The sequence below is a fragment of the Protopterus annectens genome, chromosome 1.part1 (genome assembly GCF_019279795.1).
Source record: "Protopterus annectens isolate FY-2018-M chromosome 1.part1, PAN1.0, whole genome shotgun sequence".
Taxonomy (NCBI): domain Eukaryota; kingdom Metazoa; phylum Chordata; order Ceratodontiformes; family Protopteridae; genus Protopterus; species Protopterus annectens.
In genome coordinates, this window is record NC_056726.1 from 543,303,521 (window position 1) to 543,329,502 (window position 25,982).

At 43.0% G+C, this 25,982-nt stretch overlaps 1 protein-coding gene across 1 annotated transcript in view; it reads right to left on the reverse strand.

The window, feature by feature from the left end:
* Positions 1-25,982, reverse strand: part of CTNND1 (catenin delta 1) — a gene marked incomplete in the record, with an annotated part of 1,335,518 nt that overhangs the window by 539,096 nt on the left and 770,440 nt on the right. Inside the window, 2 exon segments of the mRNA XM_044076626.1 lie at positions 2,928-3,451; positions 17,500-17,658. Coding sequence (XP_043932561.1) covers positions 2,928-3,451; positions 17,500-17,658 — 683 coding nt within the window.

Consider the following 25,982-nt stretch of genomic DNA (forward strand, 5'->3'; position numbering starts at 1 on the left):
CTGACGGCTACCTGCAAGCAGATAACCCAAATGTAATGACTGCAACAGTGAAACACAAAGAAAATCTGCTGTGCATCTTCTGCTGTGCATCTTTAAACTTAAGTACATGGAACTCAGACCAAGCCCAGACCTAGTTGTTATACACAAATTGTGTGAGAGGACAAATGTATCCAGTGGCTCAGCAGAGATCTAGGAAAGTCCTTAAAAGGTGGGTCAAGATAGCCCCGTAGATAGCAGGGACTGGCCCTTCTCTCGGATTTAAGTCATTCAGATTTCTGGCCTGATAAAGCCATTCAAAAATGTGGCCTTGACAAAATGCATTAAGCATAAAAAAGCGTGGTAAGCACATGGCCACACTGGATTCTGCAATGATATATCCTACCCACAACACGAGAACTCACACTGGAAGCAATGGCTACTAGGACCTGGAAGGAATATTCTCGTAGAATTAGGTGCAACAGAAACCTTTACATCAACATCTTATCCAAAAGGTTCCATTTCAAGTTAACTGTATACTAGGTAGTTCACTGCCCTTAAAGCAGAAAATATGAAGCAGCAGGCACACGGCACTAACCTGTTTTGAAGTGCGAATCATCTAGGTCTACCATACAAGATTACACTTCTGTATCAGCACAGTTATTGTCTTATCAATATAGTTTTACCCAGTGTGTGGTCTTAGACAGAAAGCTTTCCTAGGGACAATTGCCACAATACTAGAGTGGACATTTTTACACCACAGTGCATTTAAATGTCCACTAGTGGCGAAATCACAAAGACTGTTTGGATCTGCTGCTTCATAAATTTAAAAGATGATTTTTACCTAAAGCCGCCCCACCAGTCTTTGTATGTACTGTAAAGATGCCACCCAACTCAGGATGTGCAGGAAGGGAGACCAGCGAGGAGGCCTCTTCATATAGGCATCACAACCAATGTACAAATAATCCTGTGGAGAGGCTACACAGCGTTAAGCTTACTGACTTTTTTTTTTTTAAAACACAGCCAATGATTACTCACCTGTGGCCTGTCTATGACTTGCCTGCAATGGCTGTGACTGAAGAACCGAAACAGGATAAGGCAAAGCCCTGAAAGAGAAAAGATCACCTGCAGACCTTCTGACACCCTTCCAGACAAGGACCTCTTTCTTCGGTCAAATACTAAACACAAGGGACTGGCAATGGTTCAAACTGGGGAGAACTCTCACTCTCATTTACTGACATTGCATTCAGCTGAAAGACCATCCCTGAAATGTGCTAAAGTGGAAGGGGATAAGGTGCCCCCCTTAACTAATCAGAACACCAAATTTCTAGCCCTGGGGAGTGACGGAACAAAGTACAATCCAGTGAGCTCTGAAATGCCAACAGACTCTGTCTATGCCCCCCATTTGGTCCAACATGGAACTTGAAGTCTATACACTCAATGCAAAAGGACAAAACACAGCACTGCTAATGCCTTGCCCAGAGTAAATGAGTTAATCACCGCTGGCATAACCTGTTGTCTCAAACTAGTAAGGGACAATGGGCAAAGATCGTGCAGATGGACAAACAGCAATACTGACTAACTGATTTGAAACAGAGCTACAATGGGGACTGCTGAAAAAGGGGGGAGTAAAAATGGGATGTCTAATACACAACCCTGTCCTAGTGCCTCAACTGGTACAAAAACACTCCTTTGGTGCTGCAAGATTAAGACTGAATTCTCGTCCCCAATCTGGTGCCTGGATTTATTTCCAAGAGGGTTGCTGCACTCCCAACTGTGCTGAACTTCAGATGAGATTAAAACCAATGTTCCTATTTGCCTGAATTAGTGGTACTTTTACCCACAGTATGTGGTCTTTGGCAGCTTAGATGAACGTAGAACATCCCAAGGCATGTCTTGTAAAGAGCATAAGAAATTCTCCTCGTTAATACAAATACCACTGTCTCTCTCCCCTCAACAAACAGACCGTAGGTCTAATGTGGCTAAACTGTTCAATAAACACATATTGGTGGTCAAATCTCCAGCACAGGAAAGTTGGCAGAACAGGACAGTGCTGCCTGTAACAGATGGAAGCATTAGTGGAACTGTGGCCTCAGAAGTGGAAAATTCCCACTACTGGAGATTAGACTGGCCCATTACCAGTCATATGACATCTGCAATGAGATTGCACAGCTGAGAACTGGGCATACAGTGTTGGGGCTGCTAAATATCTGGCAATGGTGCAAACTGCATGGTCAAGGGTCTAACAAGATACCAAATGACAGCACATTTTTACATGTTTGTTACTAAGCTTAGTGCTCTTTTTTTTTTTTTTTTTTTTTACTTGGTGTTCCCCTCTCAGGGGCCAAACAGAAACACTGAAAGACATACATGTGCCTGCACCAAAAATGCATAAAACATTTTTTCTTACCTTCTCAGAGTTGACTCACTGAAACCTGTGCAACCTCCTCAAGTACTGACTTGGCTGATCAAGTTCAAACAAAATGTGGTCATCTGACAATCATCTGTTTCCGCACAGGGCCACACTTACCCTGATTTCCAAAACAGCCAACAATGATCAGAGATTCTTGTACAATACAAACACTTTAGGAAGTGCCAAAGACACATTTTTGGAGGGGAAAAAGGGAATCTACTCAGTTTATACATTTTTTACCAACTTGTGAAGAGTTGGTACTCTTCACAATTAGCTTTGCCTTCATGCAGTATGGGAAAACATTGAGAGCAGAGCTAGATGTTTGTCCAGTCTAGGGGACAAATCTGCCCCAAAAAACAAACCACAGGAATTCTAAAAGAAAATGTTGCTGTGGTTAGACTAACACCTGGAAGCACACATCCTTAATGTCCTGCAGCATGTTGAAGACCGATCTCTAATTCATAATTTCAGTGTGCTACAAGAACTGCAACATAGCGGAGGACAAGATGACATATCAAAGGAAAAGATTAAAACATACCTGATTCTGTTTCTGGGATTTGTGCCTACACGTCTGCCATAATCAGATGCCATGCTATAATCCATATCATCGTAACCTAAACTCCTCTGATCATCCTCCAGACCATATGACTCAGCAATAAAGCGCTCTGGGTGAAGTCTGTTTATGTCCACATTGCTGCCCATTCTTACTTGTGGCTGTGGCCCATACAGTTCTTGCCTACTTGGAGCTCTGTATCCATCAAGGGTCCTGTAAGTGTCTTGTGGACGGTACCGATCATCCATACGGGCAGTCCGAGAAAGACTGCTGTAGTTATCCATTGGTGGGTAGCCATCATCATATGGTCGGCCATAATTATCGGCATAGTGGTAATTACGAGGCACAGTAGCAGTACCTGGCTGAGCAGCATAGCCATCATTCACACCCCGGTACTTCCGGTCCAATGTTTGGATATAACTGCCCTGAATGGAGGAGATATCAGACATGTTGTCTCCAGCGACAGGAACAACCGTTCTGGTAGTCACAGTTTTTACAACCTTCTTGACCTGTGTAGTACAGAAAGGTCACAAATCATTAAATTAGACCACAGTGAAGTAAAAAATCAATCAATTCATTGCTTTATTGTACAATGCCTGTGTGTACATCCAAGATGCATTAACACCAGTCTTCAGAATTGACAAAAAAACAGAATGTTGCATGTTCTACTTTGATTTGTACATTAGCAGTCCTTGATGAACATGAAAATCAGAACGGCATCAAGCACACTTAAACATGCACTGCACTTGCACCCTACAAAAAGGACCTGCTGTTCTTCACTCATGGAAACAGAGGTAAATAGTACTTAGCGTTTCACAGGCATTCCAAACACTATGGGGTAGAAATTCAGAGCTGCATATGCCATGACACTAAAAATGTATTGCAAGCTTTACTGACAAAATGGTGGGAAATCAAGAAAAGCATTTCAATGTCCAAAGACGAGTTAAGGCTCCCCCATCCTGGAATTATTTTCTAGTAAAAAGCAGCAGCTTCTTTTTCTAAATCAGGCTGCGCAATCAGTATACAACCATGACAATATATTACAGCAGCACACGTCAAAATAAACCCACTTGACCTGTATAGAACTTAGCTATGCAGAAATCGTAACGCATCATTAATCAGCCTACTTTTCCATATGGAAGGGAGAAATGTCAGCAGACAGGATGAGCTTCAGGAATTATGAAAGATACCTTGAAGATGCCACAAAGTAACAGTAATACATATCCAAGTGTGTCTGATGAGGGCAAGGAATTGCAGTATGGTTAATACTATGTACATCAAATACAAAAGCTTATAATGAAGCCATGGCAGACAACAGTAGAAAAATTATAACTGGGAAGTGGAAAATGTAAGACTGTAAACAAGAGGTACAAGCAAATAGGGTGGAAAAACAATACAGCAGTGGAAATTGTAAGCAATACACTAAGTGTATATAGTTAAATTGAAAAGTAGAAACCTGAACAACGCAACAGTGCACAGAAATGGAAAAGAGAATGCAAAAAAAATAAAAAAAAATAAAAACAGCGAAAGGATGAAGCAGCATTCAAGATGTGCCTAAATAAATTGTATATTCGTTCCAGAAATACCTTGAATTGTGGCAGAGACATCTCGGAAGTTTAATCCCTCTTTTGGGATAGTTAAGTGTATGTGTATGCATGTTAAGAAGGGGGGGGGGGTTGTCTCAACAGCAATTGATACTGGCACAGCTAGACTCATGCTCAATGTCTTTCAGGGAGGGGTTATAAGGAAATAACTTTAGCTACAGAAAGATATTTATTTGCATACAGTACTCCATGCATTAATTTAATTCGAGTGAGAGCACGTTTTGAAATCCCAGGTACCAATGAGTCTGGAGCAACATCCAACTGAAAGCTGTAAGCTCTATAGCGTGTGCGATAAAGTACAGTTGTGTACACTTACCATAAATGTAGATGTTAAGAGTATATTCACTGTTGCAGTCATTACATTTGGGTAATCCTGCTGGCAGGTTGCCCTCAGCCGGCCTGAATTCCAAAGTCTTGGGTCCTGCGTCAGCTGCTGTCGCCCATTCCCTGATGTCAGGTCGTCAGGGGTATAAAAGCAGCAGCCAATGCAATTTTCTTCAGCTTTTCTTGCCCTAGATGCCAGGTGCCCCCAAAAAGGGTAGCCAAACTTTATATATAAATATAGTCATAAATACACCAATATACATTTTACCTTCATCTATAAGCAAATACACCACATAGGTAGTATAAATCAGAGAAGGAAAGATAAGATCCAAAAGAAAAAAGGGGGAAGGCAGGTGGATAAACCTGGACTGCAACAGTGAATACACTCTAACATCTACATTTATGGTAAGTGTACACAACTGTACTATGTTCTTCGTGTTTCACTGTCCCAGTCATTACATTTGGGTAGAGTCCCAAAGCTATGGTTGAGAGGCTGGAACTAGACAGCAGTAAGAGCGGCTATGAGGCCCTGCAGGACTGCAGTGGCAAAGCCTGCCCTGGATTTAGAGTAGTGTGGCAGATAATGCTTTGTGAAGGTGTGCACTGAACTTCAAGTAGCCGCCTCTAAAATGTCTCTGGTTGGTACTCCACTGAGAAAGACTGCTGAGGTAGCTGCAGCTCTGGTGGAATGAGGCCTAATGCCCTTAGGCACTGGTTTGCCATGGTGTAAGTAGCAGAAACAAATGCAGTGGCCTAACCACTTAGAAACAGTCTGCTTTGAGATAAGCTTTCCTTGCGATCCTGCAGCATATGCCACTAGTAATTGTTCTGTCTTCCTGAAAGCTTTGGTTTTGTCCCAGTAGAATCTCAGCTGTGTATGTCCAAAGAATGCAGAATTCTCTCCCCTTTGTTCTGCAGATTTGGGTAAAAGGTTGGCAGATGGATGGCTTGGTTAACAGCCACACTGGACACTACTATAGACATAAATGTTGGGTTTGTCCTCAGGGAGACCTTGTCTGGATGAAAAACGATGAAAGGTTCCACAGCCATGAGCACCCGTAGCTCTGAAACTCGTCTTGCAGAAGTAATTGCTAGGAGCAGAGCTGTTTTCCAAGATAAAAAAGTGCAGTTTTGTACCTACCATAAATGTAGATGTTCGAGGATCCACATTGCTACAGTCATAACCTGTGGGGTAGTCCGCTGTCCTCGGTCAGCCCGAATACCAAAGTGTTAGGCTGGCGTCGGTCATGGGCGCTCAGAACTGACGTCAGTACGCAGTAGTACTTAAGCGCATGACCGACGCCATATCCTCAGTCTTTCTTGCCCCAGATGTCAGAAGGCCTAAAAGGAAAGGCCATAGCCAAAATAGAAATACCCAACAACCAACCTAGATAACCTAATAAGAACCCCAACAGAAACACAGCAACCCCAAACTATAGAGGGGAAGGAGGGAGGGAAAATTGGACTGCAGCAATGTGGATCCTCGAACATCTACATTTATGGTAGGTACAAAACTGTACTATGTTCTTCATCTCACATTGCTGCAGTCATAACCTGTGGGTAGAATCCCAAAGCAAAGGTAAAGGGAGGCTGGCAAACTAAAAAGCATTAGGAGCTGCCAACATGCCCTGTAAAACTGCAGTGGCAAACCCAGCCCTAGACTTAGAATAAAGAGGGAGATGGTAATGTTTAGTAAAAGTGTGCACTGAACTCCAAGTAGCTGCCTCCAAAATATCCTTAGTAGCTACCCCTTAAAAGGCAGTAGATGTGGCGGTAGCCCTAGTGGAATGAGGTCTGATCCCAGCAGGAACATTCTTTCCATGATGAGAATAACAAAAAGCAATACAATGGCCAATCCACTTAGAAATAGTTTGTACAGCCTTCCCCTGTGAACCCAAAGCAAAAGAAATAAATAACTGTTGAGTCTGCCTGAATTCTTTAGTTCTGCTCAAATAATAGCGTAATTGCCTGTGAATATCCAAAGAATGCAAGACTTTTTCCCCTTTATTTTGGGGATCAGCATAAAAAGTAGGCAAATGAATAGACTGGTTTAAGGCCACATTAGAAATAACTTTAGGCATAAAAGTAGGGTTAGTACGCAAGGACACCCTATCCTTATGAAATATCAGGAAGGGTTCAACTGCCATGAGAGCCTGTAATTCAGATACCCTCCTAGCAGGCGTAATGGCCAACAAAAGGGGAGTCTTCCAGGACAAGAACTTCAACTCAGTCGACGCAGCCGGTTCAAAAGGTGGTGAAGGACGCTTTTCCAACACAAAATTGAGATCCCAGGAAGGAGTAGGAGCTCACGTGGGGATCTTATGTTCTTTGCCCCTCTAAGAAATTGTTTAAACAAAGGGTGAGAAAATAATGGAGGGTCACAATCATAGTGAGCAGAAATGGCTGCAGCATGAACTTTCACGGAGGAGAAAGACAAACCCTTGTCTAATAATTCAGTAAGGTACTGTAGTGTAAAACTCAAATTAGGCACTGAAACATCAAAGCTCTTTGCTGTGCTCCAAAGAAAAAATCTCCTCCATTTATCAGCATAAACTTTTCTAGTACTAGGTCGCCTGGCTTCCAAAATGACATTCAAAACTTGTTGAGGAAGCTGCGACCCCCCAGGATCTAAAACAGAATATGCCAGGCTGCGAGATGCAGGGACTGTACCCTGACATTGAGAAAATGATTGCTTGCCTGGGACAAAAGGTGTGGAATTGGTGGCAAAGGCCAAGGAGGCTCCTGTACTAAACTCCTCAGCAGAGGATACCAGTGCTGACATGGCCAATCTGGTGCTATTAGAATCATGCAAGGCTTGTCCTGTCTGACTTTCAAGAGTACCTTGGGAAGGAGAGGCAGAGGAGGGAAAGCATAGATGTGAAGGTTGTTCCAACTGAAAGATAGAGCATCCACTTTCCAAGCTTTTGGGTGAAACATTGTGCAAAATTTTGGCAGCTGGAAATTTAATGGAGAAGCGAACAGATCTATGTCTGGAGTTCCCCAAGCCACTGTCAACTGTTGGAATACATGAGGATCCAAATTCCACTCGTGGGGATCCACAATTTATCTGCTCAAAACATCTGCTAAGGAGTTCTGTGCTCCTGGCAGAAACCGTGCTTGAAGAGTGATGTGCAAACTCAGAGCAGTCTCCCACAAAATCATAGCCTGTCTGCAAAGAGGGTAAGAATGGGTTCCCCCCTGCTTGTTGATGTACCACATGACTGTTGTGTTGTCTGTTCGAATCAACACCTGTCCTGGTTGAAGTAGATCCTTGAAGGCCATCAGGGCAAATTGGACTGCTAACATCTCCTTCATGTTGATATGCAAATGCTGTAGTCTGGGAGGCCACGTGTTTTGAATCCATTTCCCATTGAAGTGTGCTCCCCAAGCCAGGTCTGAGGCATCCGTCGTTAAGATCTGACTCGCCTCTGGTCGGGTCACAGAGAGTCCCTTGTTTAGGTGACATTCCTGAGCCCACCACAAGAATTCCTTCTGGATGCAAGGTATTATCTGAATGACAGTGTCCAAATCGTGGCAGTGTTGAGTCCATACACTTTTGAGATACCATTGTAGCTTCCTCATATGCAGTTTGGCATTGGGAAGTACCAGAATGCAAGATGCCATGAACCCCAAGGCTTGAAGGACTGTCCTTGCAGTCAGCCTGGACATTAGGGATAATTGCTGGAAGTATAGGTGAAGATTTCTTTGTTTGTCCGGGGTCAAAAGGCCATCTGAGAGGCTGTATTCAGTCTCACACCCAGAAAGCACATGTCCTGAGAGGGTACTAGACTGGACTTTGTTTCGTCACAGAATACCCTAGGCACCTTAAAACTGCCATTACATACTGTAGATGTTGAAGTAACTTGACTTTGTCTTGAGCAAGAATCAGGCAATCGTCCAGATAAGGATAAATTTGTATTCCTCTCAGTCTTAAGAAGGCTATCACAGGAGCCAGGACCTTTGTGAACACCCTGGGCGCAGTAGATAAGCCAAAGGGCAATGCAGAGAACTGATAATGAAAAGTACCAGCCCGAAAACGCAGGAATCTCCTGCAGCTGGGCCTGATAGGAATGTGAAGATAAGCCTCTGAGATCCAGAGTTACCATCCAGTGATCTTTGCCTAGCAGAAGCAGAAGTTGCTGTAAAGTTAACATCTTGAACTTTGGAATGTCTAGGTATGTATTGAGAATGGACAAATCCAGAATTGGCCTCCAAGTGTTTCCTTTCTTTGGCACAAGGAATAGGCGAGAATAAAACCCTAGGCCTACTTCTGACAGAGGTACCACCTGGATAGCCCCCATTTGTAAAAGTAAAGAAATCTGTTTGTGAGCCTCCAGCCTTTGCTGAGGAGGTATATCTGGCATGCCTTTGAAAGGAGGCAAGGAGTGAAAATAAAACTTGTAGCCTTGATTTATAATGTCCAACACCCATTTGTCCTGGGTGACCAAAAGCCAATTTTGTTTGAAAAGTGCCAACTTTCCTCCTAGAGGAGCTGCCAGACAGGAAGAATCTGGCAGCTGGAGATACAGGTCATTGGGTCTGTTTACGAAAAGGCTGACCCCTGCCTTCACCAGAAGATTGTGCAGGAGAACTCCAAGTCCTAGGTCTGAAAGAACCCTGAGCATGAGCTCTGCCCCTACCACGTCTAGACCTGCCCTTAGACTGAAAATCGGAAGAAGGGTAAGACCATCCTTTGCAGGCCAATTTCTGCTAAACTTAGGGGCTGCACTTGTAAAATTCCTTAACCGTCTGCATGGACTTAGCTTTGTCTTCCATTTTTTCAAAACTGACTCCACAGGAGAACCAAAAAGAACTTCAGATTGAAGAGGAGCATCCAAAATTCGAGCTTTAACATGCTCTGACAAATTTTGATCCTTAAGCCAGGCATGCCTACGAATAACTGAACCAGTGGCAGCCACCCTGGAAGCAGCCTGAAGAGCATCAAAGCCACACTGCAAGGAATGCTTACCAACCTGATCTGAGGCATGAACTAAGTCCTGCAATTCCTTACACTCTATACCCTCAGCTAAAGCATCTACCTTAGATTTCAACTGACTTAACAGAAAGTTCTGATACTTCAGCATATGAAACTGGCAATTTAAAGCCCTCATAGCTAGCGTGGAGGAGGTATACACTTTTTTACCCCACCTATCCAAAGCCCTAGAATCTTTATCCAGAGGTACTGGATTCTTAACTACAGAAGCCCTGACACCCTTAGGTCCTTGACTAATAGTTTCCGGGTCAGCTCTAGGACTCTCATACAAATATTTATGAGCCTCTGGAACTCTCTAATACCTGTCCGGCTTGACAGGGGCAGGGGGTAAAGAATCAGGATTAAGGGAAGCTTCAGAAAAAACATCCTGAACAACATCTAAAACGGGGAATAGCCAAAGGTCTATGTTGTGGCAAAAATAAAAATTCCCTAAGCCTCTTACGAGAATCTGAAAAATCCTGACCTTCCCACTTGAAATGCTCCCTCATGGAGTGCAGGGTTTCAGAAAAGGAAAAATCCTCTGGAGGAGAAGCAGGACGGACAGGAATCCTCTGCATCCGAATCAGAATAGGGAGGAAAATCCTGAATGTCCTCAGCTGAAGACTCAGAGTAATCTGAGGAATGCTCCAATCCCTCCACATCTGTCTCCACCCTAGGCCTCTTGTCTGGAGGGGGCATAGAACCCCTGATTAAAGTAATCAAATCCTCTGCCATTTTCAACATATGTTTTTTAGGCACAGAGCCCGAAGAACTAGGGATGATGCCTGTGCCAGAAAGACCAGGTCTAGCTTTAGCAGGGCCCTTAGTAACAGAAGTAGAAGGCCTAATAACCTTTTGTAAGGATGGAACTACAGAAACTTGAGAAGCCCCCTCGGCCTGGCCTAACTCCTGAGAGGCCAATTCCTGTAAAATTAAAGGTTCCCCCTGTGATTCAGCCGAAGCCTCGGCTGGATCCACAGATTCAACCGTAGTTTCCATAGAACCGGCGTCCACAACGGATGACTCATCCTGTTTAGACTAACTATTTATCTTTTCGCTTCTTTGCGGTAGCGGGCGTCGGATCAGACGGCATGTTGTAGTTACACCGCTTACCGAAAACAAGCCTAGCACAATCTAATCTGCGTTTAATGGTGCGCTTATTAAATCTAGCGCAAAAGCGACACCCGAGGCCCCAAGCAAGGAATACAGAGAGAGTGATAGTCCCTATGAGGTATCTGTTTCCCACAAGAAATACAATTATTAACTTTTTCTGACATCCGGATTAACTGAGGCAAGAAAAGACAAAAATATTCCCCAACGGGGTACTTAGCCCAACTTGGTCTTCGGTCTGAAACTCGAAAAACGAAAATTTCAGGATGCCGAACGGCACTTGCAAACGCTGCTTCTGCTTCGGACCATGCAACAAGAAAGACTGAGGATATGGCGTCGGTCATGCGCTTAAGTACTACTGCGTACTGACGTCAGTTCTGAGCGCCCATGACCGACGCCAGCCTAACACTTTGGCATTCGGGCCGACCGAGGACAGCGGACTACCCCACAGGTTATGATTGCAGCAATGCGAGACGAAGAACATCTTCATAACAGCAGTAGCAGCTGGTTCAAAAGGAAGCAGTGTGAGCTTTTCCAAGACATAGTTGAGGTCCCATGCAGGTATTGGTAGTCTTCTTGGGGGGTTAAATTTTTGGCTCCACTGAGGTACTGCCTTAATAAAGGGTGAGAAAAAAGTGGTGGCTCTGTATTGTAATGAGCCGAAATGGCAGAGACGTGAATTTTAATTGATGAAAAAGATAGGCCTTTGTCCAGCATCTCAGTTAAATATTGCAAAATCTGAGGAATATTTGGCACTGCTGTATCAGTCCCTTGTGCCTGGTTCCAGGCACAGAATCTCTTCCATTTTCCTGCATAAGATTTTCTAGTACTAGGCCTTTTGGCTTCCAGAATGACATCCATCATAGCTTTGCTGAGTGGTGTTTTTTGTATGACTACATTATCCGCCATGCTGCCAAGTTTAATGTCCTGAGTTGGCTGTGCATTATCCGATTGTTTTGCTGGGACAGTAGTGAAGGTATTTGAGAGGTAAGGTCCAAGCTGGGTATAGTGAAATTCCTTAGTATTGGATACCAGTACTGGCGTGGCCAGTCTGAGGCAATCAGTATCATCTTTGGCTTCTCCTGTCTAACGTTTAAGAGCACCTTGGGGAGGAGAGGCAGTGGAGGAAAGGCATATACGGACAGGTTTTTCCAGCTGAAGGATAGGGCGTCCACTTTCCAAGCTGGTCTGTGATAAGTCCTTGTGCAGAATCTTTTTAGATGGTAATTGAGAGGGGAGGCAAATAGATCCATGTCCGGGCATCCCCATTTCCTTGTTATCATGCTGAAGACTTGTGGATCCAGCTTCCACTCATGGGGATCCATGAAGTTTCTGCTTAGTTCGTCTGCCAGAGTATTTTCCTTTCCTGGCAAGAATTGCGCCTGCAGATGTACTTGGTAAGTCAAAGCTGTGTCCCACAAGGTCATGGCTAGTCTGCAAAGGGGGTAAGAATGTGTGTCCCCCTGCTTGTTTACATACCACATGACCGTGGTGTTGTCTGTCTTTATCAGTGGTTGTCCCGGTTGAAGTTGGTCCTTGAAGGATGTCAGTGCATTTTGAACAGCTAACATCTCTTTCTGATTGATATGTAGTTGCATTTGGTTTGAGGACCATGTGCCCTGAATGCATCTTCCTGCCATGTGGGCTCCCCAGGCATAGTCTGATGCATCCGTTGTTAGTGTCTGCCTGGCTGGAGATAGTGTGAATGGCTGTCCCTTGTTCTGGCGACAAGCCTTTGCCCATCGAAACTCCTGTTGCAGGCAGGAAATGAAAGTAATGACTGTTTCCAGGCTGTGGCAATGTGGATTCCAAACACTTTTTAGGTACCATTGAAGTTTCCTCATATGCAGTCTTGCATATGGAATTAGTAGTATGCAGGAGGCCATGAAGCCCAAAGCCTGCAGAATTTTTCTTGCAGATAACTGGGCATTTATTGCCAACATTTTGAAATAGGTAGTCAGTTGCCTTTGTCTGGCGTGAGATAAGCCATCTGGGCAGTTGTATTCAAGCTTGCACCCAGGAATATTATCTCTTGTGAGGGTACTAGTTTTGATTTCTTTTTGTTGACTGTGTACCCTAGGCATGTTAGAAGTCTTTTTACAAATGCCAGATGATGAAATAGTATGTCCTTGTTCTCTGCTTGACTGAGAAAGTCGTCCAAGTAAGGATATATTTGTATTCCTCTGTCTGCAGAATGCAATTACTGGTGCCAGGCACTTTGTAAAAACCCTGGGCGCAGTAGATAAGCCAAAGGGTAGTGCAGAGAATTGGTAATGCATTGAACCAGCCTTGAATCTTAGGTATCTTCTGCATGACTGTGACTGGGACATGCAGGTATGCCTCTTTTAGGTCTAAAGTCACAAGCCAAGCATTCTTGCCCAGCATGGGCAGAAGCTGCTGCAAAGCCAACATTTTGAATGTCGGAATATCCAGGAAAGTGTTCAGAATAGATAGGTCCAGTATTGGCCTCCAGGCCTTGCCCTTTCTGGGTACCAAGAACAGTTGAGTAAAATCCTTGTCCCTGCTCTTGCTCTGGTACTTGCTGAATGGCCCCCATGTCCATGAGGGATAAGACTTTTGTGCCTCTGCCCATTGATTTTGTGGCAGATCTGGCCAGCCGTTTGCCTTTGACAGAGTATGGAAATGGAACTTGTAGCCTTGTGACACTGTTTAAAACCCACTTGTCCTGAGTTATGATGCACAAGTTTTGAGCAAAAAGTGCTAATTTTCCCCCTAAGGATGGTGCCAGAAGATAGGTGCTTGGTACTGGCAGGGGGAAGTCACTGACTGTTTTCTGTATGTTTGTGATCTATCTTCGCCAGCTTTGGAGGTAGAAGCCCCCCATTGCTTGGGCCTATAAGAACCTTGCGCCTGGGATCTGCCCCTAGGGTGTCTGGATCTGCCCCTTTGAGGTCCATCTGACACAGGAAAGGACCAATTTGTAGGCCAGTGTCTACTAAACCTAGGTGGCTGTATTTGTAAAAAATCTTTGACAGTTTGCATAGATTTGGCTTTGTCCTCCATTTTCTTTAACACCTCTTCTGCCTTAACACCAAACAAAGTATCATGCTGTAAAGGTGCATCTAGTAATTTTACTTTAACATAATCAGGCAGATTTTGTTCCTTTAACCAAGCATGCCTCCTAATTACAGAACCCGTAACTGCAGCCCTGCAGGAGGCCTCCAAAGAATCAAAACCACATTGTAAAGTAGGTTTTCCAACTTGTTCTGCTGCATACAATACATCTTGCATTTCCTTGTTTTCTGCACATTCAGAATTTAACATTTTCTGTTTAAGCAATCCCATGACATGCTGCTGATACTTAAGCATTTGAAATACACAGTATAAGGCCTTTACAGCCAAAGTTGCAGATGTGTAAACATTTTTTTCCCCATCTATCCAGTGCCCTTGAATCTGTCAGAGGGGGTTGTTTTTTTTGCAGTGAAAGCCTTGACCCCCTTGGGACCCTGTGAAATAGTTCCTGGATCAGCAGCAGGGTTTATAAAAAGAAATTTGCGCAAGTCAGGAACCCTGTAATATCCGTCAGGCTTAACAAGAGCTGGGGGTAAGGAGTCAGGGGTCAGACTAGACTCCGAAAATACATCTACAATGTCTAACAGGTGGAATGGCTAGAGGCCTGTGCTGAGGTAGTAAAAGAAAGTCCCAGAGTCTCTTTTTAGATTCTGAAAAATCCTGGCTCTCCCAGCGGAAATGCTCCCTCATGGTATGCAAGGTTTCCCCAAAGGAATAGTCCCTCAGGAGGAGATGCTGAAGGTATAGATTCTTCAGCATCAGAGACATCATAGGGGGGAAAAGAATATTCCTGATCAGAGGAGGAATAAGAAGAAATAGAAACCTGATCTGAGGATTCATAGTCAGTGTCTTGCCTAGGCATCTTATCAGGAGGGGGATGGGAACCCCCCTGATCAAGGTAATCAAGTCTTCGGCCATTTTGAGCATCTATTTTTTGGGCATAGAGGCCTGTCCACGTGGCTCTTGAGTTTGCTTCCTTGCTTTAGAAGGTGCTTTAGTCTTTGCCTTTGAAGCTGAAGTCATTTTAATGTAAAGATGTTTAGGTCTGAATACACCCTCAGAAGCTGGTACCTGCTCAGTGGCTCCGGACCCATCTGAGGGATTAGCGTCTGAGGCTCCAATACCTTGAGTATCCAAGTGGCATGGCCGACTCCACATGGGAGTTGGTAGCGGCCTGTGACTCTAAAGTAGCGGGCATCAGGGGCTGCGAAAACACCTCACTGAGAACCGGCGATTATCCTTTTCTTTGCGTTTTTTGTAAACTCTGGTAGTCGGATGGCTATCAGATGACATTTCAGGGTAATTAAACCGATGTCCAAAAAAGTTTAAAGCAAAATCATACTGACGCTAAACAGTGCATTGGTTAAATCTAGCATAAAACCGACAACCAGTAATGTTGTGATCAGGGCCTAGGCAAGGAATACAGTAAGAATGAAAATCCTTACGAGGTATTTGCCTTCCACAAGAAATAGTTAACTTTTTCTGACATTGGTCTGGAGCAAGAAAAAAGTTTCCCCAACGGGGTACTTAGCTTTATTGAAGACTTCGGATCTGAAACTCAAACACGAAAATCTCAGGAGTCTGCTGACCGGCACTTGCGAACTGCTTCGGGCACCGCGCAGCAAAACAGAAAAAAATGGCATTGGCTGCTTATTTTATACCCCTGACAACCTGACATCAGGGAATGGGCGACAGCAGCCAATGCAGGACCCAAGACTTTGGAATTCTGGCCGGCTGAGGGCAACCTGCCAGCAGTATTACACAAATGTAATGACTGCAACAGTGAAACACGAAGAACATCTGTGTAACACTATAGTACAGATCACTAGATAAGCAGGTGTTCTACTCTCAGATCTGACAAATGTGTGTGAGGGTGTATAACAGTCAAGTTCACATTGAGCTCCTTAACTAAAGTTGAGGCTATACCAAATGTGAAGCTGGTTAGAAAGTGGGCAGTGCAAAACAAGTAGGAAAAAAGGATGCAGCAATCATACCAAGTGGCGAACTTCAAACTGTGACTCAAATACTCTAGATACACTAATGTACCTTGGACAGTTAGCATGCAAGTACATATTATACTAGTTTCAAAATGTTTTACAAGAGGTTTTATCAAGACTTGCTATATGCTCACAAAATCCAGAGAGGTAATCTAAAAATACAGGAGTAGAAAGTCTTCTGAAAAACATGGAAATCCCAGTACTAAATATTCAAGCATTACCTCAGCAAACTTGGTATTTAAACATTAATGGGGCTTACCAGGGATAGCCAGTTTGCTTGTCCTCACTATAACAGATGACTAGAGCTTGAACAGAAGCTCAGGCAATAGAAGAACCTGGCAAGGGAGGGTGGAGTGAGTGGCTTACACTGGTTGCCTATCCAAAGAGGAGGATGACTACTCTTCTCAATTATGCCAATCAGCTTCTGTGCAAGTGAAGGCTTGCACAACACCAGAGGCTACAACCCTTTGAACCATAGGAAACATGTGCACTGAATAGAAGGTTGGAACGGCATCTCAAGTTAACACTACAACTCCCCCTCAAGACTCACCACAGGAATAACGTACATAAGAGTCACCACACGAATAAATAAGTCAGATTAAGTTGGAAGGGAAGTTTGAAGACCATGGGCGGCAAACAAACCCTTCATATGCAGTAAAAAGCACATCCTTCATATGCACATCAGATTTAGGACCAATTTACAATGAAAATATGTTACACTACCTACTGGCAACAGAAATGGCCATTTACACAGCCAGTTACTCAGTTTTAGACTAACATTTTGGATGCAAGAAAGTTAGGTGAAGTATCTCAGCAGCAGGAAGGGTGTACAACTAGGTACTGTAGTGCATACCTCCTGGTAGTAACCAAACAAACCGATAACGCCCATAGGCCTACAATTCAAGCTGGTGTACATTAGCAAACACTCAACTATGTGCCTAGGAAATTTAGGAACCCTGTTTATCACTAGGCTTCATCTGCATTAAGACCACTTCCTAGTAACCAGGATGCTCCCTCTTCCCTTGAGTGGAAAAGGCAATCTGCAGAGGGTACTGCATCCCAGCACTTGATTTTGGTGGGGGAGATAAGGCATCCATTGGGAAATGCAACATAAAAGTGGTTGATGGCACCATTTAACATTACATTTCATTAGAAAAGTCCACATTCAAATTAACGGATGGTAGCATTTACCTTTATTTTACGCCATTAAGAAGTTTCACCTTTTCAAGTTAAATTATTATGGTCTGCTAATGTTATTAGTGTTCAAATTTACACACTAAAATGCCCCAGTAAAACAGTATTACTTCATGTTTTGCAATTATACCTCAAAAAAGGAATGTTAGAGTAAACTACATATGGCATTCTACTTTCCTGTTGATACCACTAATGTGATAGAGAAAACCACCGGTGCTGTCAAAGCCAACTCTAAGCTACTCCAGTTTAGTTAATTCCAAATGCACCTCATGACAGAAGGATTTCTCTGCTACTCACTGTGTGGATAATGCCATAATACTCACTGTAGTTTCTGTGCGCCGAGTGGTACCATCTTCAGACATTTCAACAGACACAACTGAGGTGCCCCCATCAGGATCTTCTTCCACAGTATAACTCTCTTCAATCACATGACCTGGCTCATCCATGCGAGACATTGTGCTGTACTGAGTACGGCTCCGATCCTATGAAGGTGTAAAGCAACCACCAAATTAAAGTTCTTACCGATGTACTTCACTGACAGAGGACTTACTTGCCATTAAAGCAAAAGATAGCAGTGGCTCAGAATCATCTTCACAGCAGATTTGGAATATATAGTCCATCAAATATGCATACTTCTGAAAGTAAGAAAACTACAAATTCTACACAACTGGCTTCATTATAAATGGTCTCTTACAGCTAATACCCACCATGCAATTCTTGAAATTATTTGAATTGCCATCACCTTAAGTTCAGTTCTTCAGAACCTAAATCACCAGACATCAGCATATAAAGTCAATAGGCTTGGCTATTTAGTTGACATCTGACCAGGATTACATTTCAGATGCAGATCTCATTACATCTCTAACATTTTTTCCCTGCCAGATTGCAACACAGTTTCCCAAGGCATATAATCAAGCTACAAAACTTCCCGTTAAAAGAAACTACCGACTTGCTTGTGGAAAGGTAACGCACTGAACAATAAAAGGATTTTTGCTGATTATTACTTGGCTGGCACCAGACTCTGATGTAAATCTGATCAGACTGTGCAGAAGAGTGGGCCTCAAATTTAAGTTTTTTTATCCATCTGTATTAAAAAGTAATCTTTCCTACTAACATTAAGAGCTTAGATTCTGTAGATATATAAAATGGGCAGAATTCTTATTTGCAAGCCTGACAAACACCTCCAAGTCCAGAAGACTGTCAAAAGCAAGAGAATGTGAGGCCAGACAGCGTACAGAAAAATGGCCAACAAAACAACTCTCCACTCAGAAAGATGCTCGACAAGAAGTGAGAATCTATGAAAAACAAACCCCTTGCTCAGTGAGAATGGATGAAGGACAACAGCTACACAAATGGGGGTACAAGACATTAACACCGCCTACAGCACAGACTTGACAAAAAGGCTGACAATACATGGGACATATATACCATCATTAAACTGTCTGCAGTTTTGTGCTCACTAGATTTTTATTTTTAATCAGATTATTGGACAAGTAAACAAATTGTGGGATTATTACTAGCAATTGAAATGGGCTGAGTAGCAAGGTGTTTAGGTGGCAATAAAAGTCAATATGGGTGGTATTATTGTCAATTCTACCCTGATAAATGCTGTCATGCTAGTGATAGAAAGTGAGAATCTGAAAGGGAGTTCCTTAGCCTGAAAAGAAGAGGTTAGCATTCTCATTGGCTGATGGTATAGCACAGTTAAAGATTATGTAAAGTAACCCTACAAAGTAATGTGGGACATAACCAAGAGTTTAACATAGCACAAGCATTCTCTGGCAAAACTATGGCTGTGGTATGCAAAAACGTAATGGGGAATGGAAAATGTTGCGTATTTATAATGCTGAATCACTGATTAATTCAAAAGCACAAGGAACATATGGAAATAAAAGGGAGGGAACAGTTAAAAACTAGCAGCATAACAAAAGTTAATAGCAAAGTAATGGGGGAAGTTCAGTACAAGGAGGACTTTCAACCTACTTAGTGAGAACATGAAAACCTTGAAGATCACACAGGATGTAGATTAGTGTCACCGTAGAGCAGTATCTGTCAGTGATCACTCATACTACTTAAAAGAAAATGTTTTACACCTTTCTTAACAAGCATGTATGTAGTTTTAATGTGAATTCTTGCTTGTTTGGTTTAGAGATTTGTTAATAGTTGTGTGCTGCTATTAAACCTATCACTCTTACTACAAATGGTTACACGGGGATTAGCAAGCTACTTGGGGTTGTACAAACTGAAAGAAAAAGGTTTTATCAAAGGCATAGGACTCAACCTGTGGCTTTAACAACTGCCTTGAGACTTATCATGGAATATAAATTGCCTCAGAGAAAAATAAATAAATTGCACAACAGTTTAATGTACATGTAGTTTTACTGACTACAGGAGGTGCATTTGAATTGATGTGAGCAGGATGCCTTAAGACAAGGTATTAAGTAGATGCAGTAGGGATGAGAAAGTGGAATGTAATGACAATGATTTCAAAAAGGCCGCACCTCTCCAAGAACAGAAGAACATGGAAGGATGAGCAAGAGGTCTGTAAGGATCAGACGGCACTGAATGGGAAACGGAATAGTAAGTGTACACATCACTTAATGAAGTGGGAATTGATAATTTTCTCAGAAACATGATTCAACAAAAGCTAGGGACTGGAATCTAGTCAAGAAAAAGTGAAGTAAGCAGATGACAGATTAAAACGGATATCTGAGGGGAGATTTCTAGGCAGTTTATGAAAAATGTAGATTTTGGAGTATAAACTTAAGAGAAGGGTATCCTGGACAGACTACATACAGAGGGAAATATGGAACAATAAGGAGCTTGAATACATATAGAGTTAAAACACAGGCAAACCAGAACTATGATCTTTCACCGTATGTGGAAATTAGCCCTAAGGGGATGGCCCGAGACCCAGACACTGATCTTTTCAACTACACTGCCTAAAACACAAAATTAAAGTCAGCTTAAATACCTGAATGATTAAAAACAGCAGAACAGGGCCTTGACAGACGTTAAGGTGACCTCAAATCATGTTAAGAAAAAAGTGGAATGACATTGATTTGAAAAATACTATACAGGACAGAGAATTAAAAGAAACTGATGCAACACAAGATAGATATATACTACATTTTATGGAAAGAAGGCAAGCAGTAAAGCAATATCACATTGAAATAAACAAAATAATCTTAGCCTAACAGTCGAAAAGTACAGTTGTGTACACTTACCATAAATGTAGATGTATGTGTATTCAATGTTGCAGTCATCACATTTGTGTTATCTGCTTGCAGAAGCCCTCAGTCGGCCTGATTATCAAAGTCTTGGGTCCTGCGTAGGTTGCCGTCTCATCTTCCATGACGTTAGGGGTATAAAGCATGCAGCCGATGCCATTACATCAGTTTTTCTTGCACCAGATGTCAGGTGCCCCCCTAATGGGAAGCAATTAAACATTTTACATATTTACATATATACACACACATATATATATATATATATATATATATATATATATATATATCTGTGTATCTATATATACACACACACATATATATATATATATATATATATATATATATATATACACACACACACATATATATGGTTTCCTATGAAACCGTCGAAGTAACATTACATCGCCTGTCGGAACATCGAGACTACTACATCAAAAGCTGAAATCAGCGAAAACGAAAACAGTCGAGTTCCAACATATCGAAACTCGAAAGGAAACACGCCTACTTATGTGTCATGGTAATACATGTTCCGTAAACTCGATGTTCTCTAACTCGACGGTTTTCGCTGATTTCAGCTTTCGATGTAGTAGTCTCGATGTTCGAGAGTCGATGTAATGTTACTTCGACGGTTTCATATATATATATATATATATATATATATATATATATATATATATATATATATATATATATATATATATATATTTTTTTTTTATAATATACATACACACAAGGTTACACCTCCAACAAAAAAACAAATACACCAAAAAGCTGTTAAGCATAGTAAAGGAGAATAGAGGTATAGCCAAAAGAAGTCAGGGGGGTGGAGGGAGGGAGGGTAACCAGGACTGCAACAGTGAATACACTTGAACATCTACATTTATGGCAAGTGCACACAACTGTACTATATTCTTCGTGTTTCACTGTTGCAGGCATCACATTTGGGTAGATTACCAAAGCTAAGGATAGGAGGAGGAATTTAGATAGCATTAGGACCAGTTACAAGGCCCTGCAACACTGCAGTGGCAAAGCCAGCTCCGGATTTAGAGAAAATTGGCAAATGGTAATGCCTGGTGAAAGCATGTACACACCTCCAGGTAGCAGCTTCTAGGATGTCCCTGGTAGGGACACCTCTGAGAAAGGCTGTAAAGGTAGATGCAGCCCTGGTTGAATGTAGTCTAATCCCCTGATAGATTGGTTTTGCATGGTGCTTATAGCAGAATTTAATGCAATGGCCTATCCACTTAGAAATGGTTTGCTTTGAAATAGCCTTCCCCTCTGCCCCTGCAGCAAATGCCACCAGCAGTTGTTCAGGGTTCCTTTGAGGTTTATTCCTGTCCAAGTAAAATCCAAGTCTGTGCACATCTAAGGAGTGCAGTATCTTTTCCCCTTTGTTCTGTGGATTAGAAAAGGATGGCAAATGAATGGACTGATTGAGCCACATTGGATACTACCTTGGGCATGAAGAAGGGATTGGTCCTGAGGGACACCCTGTCCGCATGAAAGAGGACGAAAGGCTCCACAGCCATACGGGCCTGTAATTCAGATACCCTTTTTGTGAAGTGATTGCTAAAAGGAAGGCTGTTTTCCAAGAAAGAAACTTAAACTCTGCACTTGCAGCTGGCTCGAAAGGAGGAAGAGTGAGTTTTTCCAATACAAAGTTAAGGTCCCAGGCTGGAGTAGGGGGCTCTCCTGGAGGGTTTTGGCCCCTCTGAGGAACTGCTTGAGCAGTGGATGAGAGAAGAGGGGTGGTTCTGTGATGTAATGAGCTGAAATGGCTGAGGAATGAATTTTGATGGAGGAAAAAGAAAGGACCTTGTGAAGCATCTCAGTTAAGTATTGGAAGAATCTGAGGTAAATTAGGCACTGCTGTGCCCATCCCTTGAGTTTGGTTCCAGGCACAGAATAGTTTCCATTTGTCAGCATAAGATTTTCTAGTACTAGGCCTCCTTGCCTCCAAAATGACATCCAACACTTGTTTACTGAGGGATGGTAACGGAGAGATCAGGTAATTAGCCAGGCTGCCAGGTTCAGGGTTTGAAGCAGAGGGTGCAGAATCTGGCTCTGTTGCTGTGACAGCAGGGTAGGGGTCTGAGGCATGTGCCATGGAGCCAGCAGTGACACTGCGCAAGAGAGGGTACCAGTGTTGGCATGGCCAGTCTGGTGCAATCAGTATCATCCTTGATTTGTCCTGTTTGATCTTTAGTAGTACTTTGGAGAGGAGAGACAGAGGAGGAAATGCATAAACTGATAGATTTTTCCAGCTGAACGACAGAGCATCCACTTTGCAAGCTTGTTTGTGGGGAGTCCTTGTGCAGAATTTGTCCAATTGGTAGTTCTGGGGGAAGGCAAACAGGTCTATCTGGGCTCCCCCATTTATCAACATGTTGAAAGTCTGGTTCTAGTTTTCACTTATGTGGGTCCATGAGATTTAGCATCAAGGCTGTGTTCCACTGAGCCATGGCTACTCTGCAGAGGGGGGTAAGGTGGGGTACCCCCCCCTGCTTGTTTATGTACCACATAACAGTGGTGTTGTCCCGTCTTTACCATTAATTGTCCTGGAAGAATGTGGTCCTTGAAGGCTGTCAGAGCATTCTGTACAGCTAACATTTCTTTTTGATTAATATGCAGGTGCGTTTGGCTCTGGTTCCATTTGCCCTGAATGCACTTTCCTGTCAGGTGAGCCCCCTATGCATAGTCTGATGCGTCTGTTTGGGTTTGGGCAGCAGGGGGTAGAGTGAATGGTTGTCCCTTGTTTTGGTGGCAGGCCTCTGCCCACCAAAGGAACTCTTAACTGTAGGCAAGGTATGATGGGAATCATTGCTTCTAGATCCTGAGAATGTTGACACCATAGGCTTTTTCGATACCATTGTAGTTTCCTCATATGCAGTCTTGCATATGGAATTAGTAGAATGCAGGAGGCCATGAACCCCAAGGCTTGCAGTATTTGCCTTGCAGATAAGCAGGGTTTTTGTGGCCATTAGTTTGAAGTAAGTTGTCAAATGAATTTGTTTCTCTGGCATGAGGAAAGCCATCTGGGAAGTTGTGTTCAAGCTTGCTCCCAGGAATATAATTTGACAAGGTACAAAATGTGATTTATTTTCATTTATGGTGTACCCCAGACAAGTTAATACCTTTTGTACAAATGCCAGATGGTTCAAAAGTATGTCCTGGCTTTCTGCCTGAATTAGACAATCGTCCAGGTATGGGTATATTTGAATATTTCTTTGCCTGCAAAATGCAATGACTGGAGCTAGGCATTTTGTGAATACCCTGGGCGCAGTAGATGAGCCAAAGGGCAGTGCAGAGAACTGACAGTGCATATAGCCCGCTTTAAAGCATAGGTATCTTCTGCAAGATTCCCTTATTGGGATGTGCAGGTAGGCTTCCTTTAAATCCAGTGCTGCCAACCAGACATCCTTGTCTAGCACAGAAAGCAACTGGTGAACAGTTAGCATCATGAATTTTGGAATCACCAAAAAGGTATTTAGGACAGAAAGGTCCAAGACAGGATGCCATGAGTTGTCTTTTCTGGGTACAAGGAAAAGTATTGAGTAGAAACCTTGCCCCTTTTCCTCTTCTGGTACAGTTTGAATAGCCTTTATGAGCCTCTGCCCACTGACTTGAGGGAAGATCTGGCCAACCATTTGGGGTTGGTAACATGTGGAAGTGAAATCTGTATCCTTGGGAAACTGTTTAAAACCCATTTGTCCTGGGTAATGAGTTCCCAGCTTTTTGCTTGCACAGCAATCTTTCCCCCTAAAAGAGCAGTCAGTTGAGAAGTGCTTGGAAGTTTTAAAGTTAAGTCACTGAGACAGCTTACCACAGGGGGAGTCTTACTACCCCTGACTTGGAAGTGTGAGTCCCCCACTGCTTAGTCCTGTGAGTACCCTGGGACTGAAGCCTGGGTGTTCTGCTGGTTCTGGGTTTGGACTGAAGGCCTGGAAGAGGTAGGAAAGGACCAATTCTTATTAGAGGGCCAATGCCTGCTAAATCTTGGAGGCTGTACTTGTAGGAAATCTAACAGTTTGCATAGATTTAGCTTTTTCCTCCATCTTTTTAAGAACTTCTGCTTTCTTGCCAAACAGGCGGTCCTGATTTAAGGGAGCATCCAGCAATAAACATGATCTGGCAAAGATTGCTCCTTAATCAAGCATGCCTTCTAAGTACAAACCCAGTAACAGCAGCCAGATGCCTCTAGTGAATCAAAACCACATTGCAAAGTATGTTTTCCAGCCTGTTCAGCAGAATGCATTAAATCCTGTAAAACCTTATTTTCAGCACAGCCAGAAATCAACATCATTTTCTGTTTAAGCAATCCAATAATATGCTGCTGATACTTTAACATGTGAAACTGGCAGTTTAAGGCCCCAATGGCCAAGGTTGCAGAAGTGTATACCTTCTTACCACATCTATCCAGCACCCTGGAATCTCTATCAGAGGGGGTAGGACTTTTGGCAGTAGTAGCCTTAATGCCCTTGGGTCTCTGTAAAATGGTCTCGAGCTCCGCAGTAGGATTTTTAAAAAGGAACTTGAGAGTCAGGAACCCTGTAATATCTATCAGGTTTTCTGGGAGCAGGAAGTAGAGAGTCAGGGGCCAAACTAGATTCCGAAAAGGCATCTTCAACAATGTCTAGTACAGAAGTGACAGCTAAGGGCCAGTGTTGGGGCAGGAGTAAGAAATCCCCAAGCCTCTTTTTAGAAACAGAATAATCCTGGCTTTCCCAGCGAAAATGCTCCCTAAAAATATGCAAGGTTTCACCAAAAGGAAATCCTCTGGGGGGGGGGGGGAGCAGAGGGAATAGAGTTCTCTGCATAAGAATCCTCATAGGTATATAGGGGCAAATCCTGGTCAGAGGAAACAAATTTCAGAATCCTGGTCAGAAGTATCATAAGCAAATTCAGTCTTAGGTCTCACAGGGGGAAGGCTGGCTTCCCCTGATTAAAGTAATAAGGTCTTCAGCCATTATCACTTGTTTTTTAGGCAGAGACCGGACCATGCGGTCTGGATGTCTGTTTTCTAGGCATGGTTCTAGTTTTAGGCCTTGAAGAAGATGGCGTTGGTTTAATATGCAAGTCAATAGGACTGAATACACCCTCCGAAGCCAGTGTCTGAACAGCAGCACTGGACCCATCCAAGGTAGAGACATCCGCAGGTTCCACTGTTGAAGTATCTCATGGCATACCGGACGCAGAATGGCTCTCAGTAGAGGCCTGCGAATCTAAAGTAGCAGGTATCAGGGGCTGAGAAAGTGCCTCAGAGTACCAGCAAACTGGCGACTAGCTTAGGAGAAGCATCATCGGCAGCTTTGGACCTAGGCAGTCTGTTTATCTTTGTGTTTTTTCAGAATGTCGGTAGTCTGATGGCTTACAGAAGACATATCTGGATAACTGAACAGAGTACCAAAATATTTAGAAGCGTAAATACAGACAACGAATAGTTTGTTTAAATAAGCCACAAAACCGACAGAGGTACGTCGTGGTCAGGGCCTAGGCAAGGAATACAGTACGAATGAAAATCTTTGAGGTATTTGCTTTCCACAAGAAATATAATAACTGACTTTTACTGACATCGG